Below are 6757 nucleotides of genomic sequence, written 5' to 3' on the forward strand. Positions count from 1 at the left end.
AAAAAAAAAAAAAAAAAAATCAAACAACAACATCAGAACAAAACTAGAAAAACCAGACTGAATACTGCAATGTATAATCACAGAAAAAGGAAAGGAGGGAGTGTGGTGCTCAGGCATCCCCTCTAGTCACCAGGATGGAGGTGTACAAACAGTGGGGGAAGGGGACAATGGCCAAATTCCAAAAGAAAAGAAAAGAAAATCAGAACAAAACAAAACCAACAAAGTGTATTGTCCACCTTTTCTCCAAGGTTCCTGCAGCATTTTTCCATGGTGTTTTGCTCCCCCTTTTGGTCTTGCCATTTGGTCTCGTCCAAGATGTTGGCTCCAGACCTCTGAGCCCGGCAGATTCAAAAGTATGTGATTTCTTACTTCAGCTTCAAGTTCTACTAGCTATAAGCTTTCAATCTTTTAAAATACTCCTATCTCTGTGGTTCTGAGTTTTGGAGTTCTGCCCTGGATCTACTTTGCCTGGTATTCTATGGTATGGCTGACACCGAACTTCACTGCACCTCCACCCTAGCCACCATCAAGCCCCGCCTTCCTGTTTCTGTGAAGATTTACAGCCTCGGAAACCCCGTACAGTATTGCTATGAGTCGGAACTGACTCCACGGCACATAATCATTACCATATCTAATTAAACAAAATAAATTTTATTATAAGCTACAGGTTTATATGTATTAATTTTTATAACTATCAACATTATTTTAACAAACTTGTATTATTTTATCATTACATCAATTGACAAGCATGTATTTTTTTAAAACAGTACTAAGTGCAAAGTAGAAAATATGAATCATGGACTTGAACTTCAGAGCATTAATTTATAGAACAACTGTTAAAAGAAGATGGTAACAACACAAAACAATGCATGAGAACCTGCTGAAATGAAGGTAGCATAATTGCTATGAAAATTCAAGTTCATTCAGGATTAATACCATCCTTATTTACATTAGTATTCCTGAATAGATTGTAAAGTAAATTAAGAGCCATGAAACAGGTCAGTAGACTAGATGCCACAGAAAATAGGAAACCATTCAAAATACTGATGAGAATAAAATAATGAAAATACTGTTGAAAGAAGATTCATCTGGAATCGTTGCACATAATAAGTTGGAAGATCACAGAGCTGTCTGGAAATTCAGATCAGAAACACTTGAAGGCCTGGATAGGGATGTGCATGTGCCCATGGAGAAGGATGAGGTGACCACACCATTGTGAAGAAACGACTTCAGAAAATGGTTAATGAATGGCAAGGGTCAGAGAAGAGAGAGAGGAAAACATAGAGAGAGAAAATATATTGACAGAGAATATATATTGACAGAGAATATGTTCTGGACCAGGTTATGTTAGCTACTAATAGATATGAACTCAACAGAGAGCTAGATCTGTTTGTGGTAGAAGCTAATGAAGTTCAATTTTGGAGGTTTTATTTCTGAGATGACACTGTGATATCCTAGAACAAATACCTAAATATCAACTGAATATGAAGTCATAGACTATAGACAAAGACTAAGGTTGAAGTTATTTTGTTGTTGTTAAGTACCATTGAGTCAGTTCTGATCCACAGTGACCCTGTATAGGGTTTCCAAGGAGCAGCTGGTGAGCATGAACCTCTGACCTTTCTGATCAAGACAACATTATAGGTCAGTGCATAAACCTACAGAGCCACACTAGGACTCTGTGTATTATAAAATTGGAATTCAAGAAAAAAAATTATTGTTTCATTCATCTATTCATCCAACCCAAATTTATGATGTCTTACCATGTTCTACTGATTGCACTCATCCCTGGGAATATAGAAATGAACATAAGAGACACTGTTCCTGTCAACACAGAACTAACATTCCAATGAAAGAAGAGAGATGACAAGTAAAAATAGATTGCATAGTATGTCACATAGTGATAAATTCTGTGGAGAATAATAAATTAGGATAAGAGATAAGGAATGTGAATATAAAAGTTATTTACTTTTAAATAAGGAAGATCAGAAATCTATCTAAAAAGGTGATGTTTGAACAGAAAAATGAAACAAATGAAAGTATGAGCCTTACCAAATTTCTGGGAACAGGGGAATTACTCTGTTCAAGGAAGAGGCCTGGTATGGTGCTATAGGACAAGCACTGGACTGCTAACCACAAAGTTAGTGATACAAACCCACCAGTCACTTCTTAGAAACCCTATACAGAATCGCTATGAGTTGGAACTGACTTGATGGCACTTAACAATAATAACAACAGACAGAGGAATAGGTAGGTGGAATGGCATAGAGGAGAAAATACAAAGGTGAAATAGAATGGATAGAATAGAATGAGTCAGGAGAATCAAGGAAGTAACTGACTATCTGCTGTTGTTATTGTTAAATGTTGTCAAGTTGGTTTTGACCCAAAGCAACCCTATATAGGGTTTCCAAAGAATGGCTGGTGAGCTTCAATTGCCAACCTTGTGATTCAAACTGATGTGTAGTCCAGCGCAGCACATTAGCCTACAGCACCTGATAAATCCTGAAAATGTTTCAGGTTTTGTGTTTGGGTTAGGATTCTAAATGGAGTAGGCTGAAGAGTGAAAATGAAGGAAGCAAAAAGAGAAGTTAAACAATCCTTTTAAGAAAAAAATTTCTAAAATAAGTAGTGGTGCTATAGCATAAGCCCTGGACTCTAAACCAAAAGGTTGGCAGTTCAAGTCCACTAGCTGCTTCTCAGAAACACTATACAGGGTTGCTGTGAATCAGAACAGACTCAACAGCACTTAACAACAACAAAAGTAAAGCACAGTAGCTAGAGGAGTGAGGAGAGGGGAGGGTGAGGAACATGCAAAGTAAAGGAAGAGAAAAAACAAAACAAGTGAATAAATATTTTTGATGTTGAGGATGAAAAAAACCAAAGGGATGGAATGGCAGAAGAGGTAACGTCGCCATGGAGCAAAATCTTATAAACTAAAGACACTAGAAGCATGCTGAACTATACAGATGAAATATAACAGGAAGGACAAGTTGAATGATCATGAAAAAAAAGAACACTACATTTATCAAAAGAAAGAATTATTAGAATATATACGAAAAGTTACTGCTTGTGTGTTTTTGACATCTGTAATATTTCATTCATGTTATTTACAATATTTCTAGTCATTAGACATTATTCTAGTCATTAGAATATAGCAATAAATTGTTGTTGTTTTATATGCCATGGAGTTGGTTCTGACTCATAGAGACCCTGTATAGGGTTTCTGAGGCTGTAAATCTTTCGGGACCAGAAAGCCTTATCTTTCTCTCGCAGAACAGCTGGTAGTTTCGAACTGCTGACCCTGAGGTTCACTGCCTGATTCGTTACCACTACACTACCAGAACTCCTATAGTATTAAATTAATAATTTCCTCTAAATTTCTGAGAGAATGAAAAAATAATCCCTACTCTCAGAAACTTAGAGGAAATTATTAATTTAATAATTGACCAAATAATGAGCCCTGGCATAGCACCAGACTTCTAACTGCAAGATCGGCAGTTTAACCTCACCAACCACTCTCAGAAATCCTATACAAGGTCACTAGGAGTCAGGCACATAACAACAACAGCAACAATCAAATAACAAAAACCCTTGTGTTAGTATTTGCTGTAGGCTCACAATGATCATCTCTTCCTGATATTCTTACCAAAGTGTAATCCTCTGTCCTTGAAACTGAGTCTGATTTAGTGACTGCCTCTTAGCAATTAAAAATGCTGCAAACCTGTTGGGAATATCACTTCCATAACACATTACAAGAGATTGTGACTTTGGTTTGGCTAGTAGGCTCATTCTATTGTATTCTCCACTTGCACATACTAACCTGCCACTTTGGATAAGATCACATGGCAAGAAACTGAGGGTGATGTTTGGCCAACATCCATCAAAAATCTGAAGGCAACCTTAGGCTGGCAACCTTCAAGAAACGGAATCCTACCAACAATCACATAAGAATCTCAAAAGCAGATCCTTCTCCATTAAAGTTTTTAGATGTGACCCTGGTTCTGGCTGAGACTTCCATTTCAGCCTTTAAAGAGATTCTGAGTGAGAGAATCCTCCTAAGCCATAGCCAGATTCCTAATACACAGAAACATGAGAGAATCATATGTGTTGTTTTAAGTCACTAAATTCTGTGGTAATTTGTTTTATAATAATAGATTTCATATTGAAGTGAAATAACCACTTACCAGTTGTTCCAATGGAAGGATGATATCTTTCAAAACATGCTGTGAATGATTTCTTCGGTGCCGGGTTATCTGTAGAAATATTGGTATTTGATACAATTTCCATTTTTTTCTTTTAATAATAGGCTTTATATATTTTTAAAATACAACAATTTAGTGAGAATGCATAAAATAACCATATTCTGGTTAACTCATGAAGGCAAATAAAGTAGATATAAAAAGAGAAGTAAGTGTTTTGAAAATTGACAACTTGAATAAAATGTGTTTCCAAAGATGGTAGTAACAATATCTCACATTAAATACACTTTTCCCCTGTATATTTCTCCCATCAAGGGATGGGTTTTTGTTCTTTCTTTTTTTAACCTGGGCAGACCTTATGGCTGCTTCAATCAAAATATATGGTGGAAATGACAGTGTATCATTTCCGAGGTTTGGTCATAAATAGGTCATGCACTTTAACCTTTTCTGGAATGTTCAGCCTTGGAATCCCGTCACCATGCTATGAGAAAGTCCAAATTACCTCACACAGAGTGACCACAGGGAGAGAACTCAGGTTTCCTGGCTGACAAACTAGCTAAGGTTTTAGCCAACAGCCAAAATCAACCACCAAAAGTGAGTGAAAAGCCCAATAGATGATTGCCAGCTTCAGTCAGTGAGTCACCTCCAGCCTTCAAGTCTTCCCAGCAACAGCACTAATGTGGTGGAGTAGAGACAAGATGTTTCCGCTGTGCTTTATCTATTTCCGTTTCTTTACCAGACTCTGTAAATTTAATAAAATGTCACCTGTATATTTTTAGGTGACTTGTTAAGCAGTAATAGTAATTGGAAAGTATTTAATTTTGAAACATTTTGTGTTTATGATGTGAGCTCAACTTTTCAGAATTAGTGCTCAAATTAATTTTCATGTTTTACGAATCGGGCTGCTAATCTCACAGTCAGCAGTTTGAAACTATCAGCTGTTCTGCGGGAGAAAGATGAGGCTCTCTACTCCCATAAAGATTTACAGCCTCGGAAAACATGTACAGGGTCGCTATGAGTCGGAACTGACTCCACGGCACATAACAACAACAACTACTATTATCCAGATTTATGTGGATGTGCAAAAAACACTCTATAACCACTTTTGGACTCCTGGTGTGGCACTGCAGAATCAGTACTAGCCTATGAACCGCTAGGTCAGCAGTTCAAATCCACCAGCTGCTCCTTGGAAACTGCATTCAGGGTTACTACGGATCAGAACTGATTCAATGGCACTTAACAACAACAACAACAACCATTTTTGAAACAATAACATAAATGCTAGATTGCTCTTTCTCTGAAAGTACTTACTATAAACACAAATAAGAAAGTAAAAAAGAATAAGAATCTATGCTTATACTTTTTGATAGCAAAAGATTTTAATAATAATCCCCTTATACTAGTCATTTCCTAGTATTTTACATTAATGAAAGAGAGAAAGAGGGAGAGGAGAAAGTGAGAGAGAGTGTGTGATGCAACAAAGAAATAAGACACGTTGACTGCATTTGACTGTGGTTACTGGCGCATGTAATTGAAGGATCTCTATCCATTTTGAAGGAATTGTATTTCCATAAGCATCCTGGTGTGGCACTGTAGGATAAGGTCGGTGGTTCAAACCCATCACCTGCTCCTCAGAAACTCTATGCAGGATCTTTATGAAATCTCTGCTCTAAACAACCCTGAGCCTCATAAGTACTACACTGAACGTTAGGCACAAAGGCATTACAACATGAAGGCCGTACTCCTGTGTGCGTTCTTGAGATATGACCTATGGAGAAAAATGGAGAAGAGTCCCTTGCAAGTGGAGCCAATATCCCTGACACATGGGGGCTTCCCAAAAAGCAGAGCAAGCGATTGTCTCCACTGCCAGGGCAGGAGATTCAAAGGGCCTTTTTATCAGGATTTAATCACTGATTTATTTCATTGACTGTTGTCTGTCTACCATGCTTTCTGTTAACAAGTGAAAAATATTGATTAGCTTCTATTTCTTTTCCTAAGTTCTTGTTCCACTTTGGTCTATTGGATGTGGTGGAGAAATTAAAGTAGAGCGATTATTTATCAAAGTCTAAACCACTGGCCCACAGACAGGGATCTGGGCCTCATGGAGAGAGTTATTTATCACTAGATATTCTGGAATTTGAGCTGGATATAATAACAGGAGAGAACTTTTGATTGTCTCCTTTTGAGAAGCAGATTGATACATTCTAAGTGTTGCAAAAGAGTTGCACATTGTTCTATAGTGAATGGGAGGAAGGACTTTAGCCAAGCCCACTGGTTGTTCAACAAAATTCTGTCCTTTTTTCCCTGTGCATAAATCTAGACTAGGCTTCTCAGGCTGCAATGAGGTTTGGAGTGAAGGTTCAAGCTAATGGAGTGAACAGAAATGATGTGAACCACTCCCTCCTTGGTCGTCACTGTTACCAAGTGAGAGCTTCCATTCCATGTTCTCTTCTTCTGTGTTGGTTGAGGGTAAGCCTCACCCCAAGGGATGATGAAGATGCAATATGGAAGGAGTCTGCACCCTTGAATTGCTTCATGAAGAACAAACAGGTAAAAAA

At 37.6% G+C, this 6757-nt stretch overlaps 1 protein-coding gene across 1 annotated transcript in view; it reads right to left on the bottom strand.

Moving 5' to 3' along the window:
- ARHGAP15 (Rho GTPase activating protein 15) overlaps nt 1-6757 on the bottom strand; it is a 1003601-nt gene that overhangs the window by 917254 nt on the left and 79590 nt on the right. The window contains exon 2 of the mRNA XM_006834567.1: nt 4185-4253. Coding sequence (XP_006834630.1) covers nt 4185-4253 — 69 coding nt within the window. The remainder of the gene's footprint in view (nt 1-4184; nt 4254-6757) is intronic.

The sequence above is a fragment of the Chrysochloris asiatica genome, unplaced genomic scaffold (genome assembly GCF_000296735.1).
Source record: "Chrysochloris asiatica unplaced genomic scaffold, ChrAsi1.0 scaffold00012, whole genome shotgun sequence".
Lineage (NCBI taxonomy): Eukaryota > Metazoa > Chordata > Mammalia > Afrosoricida > Chrysochloridae > Chrysochloris > Chrysochloris asiatica.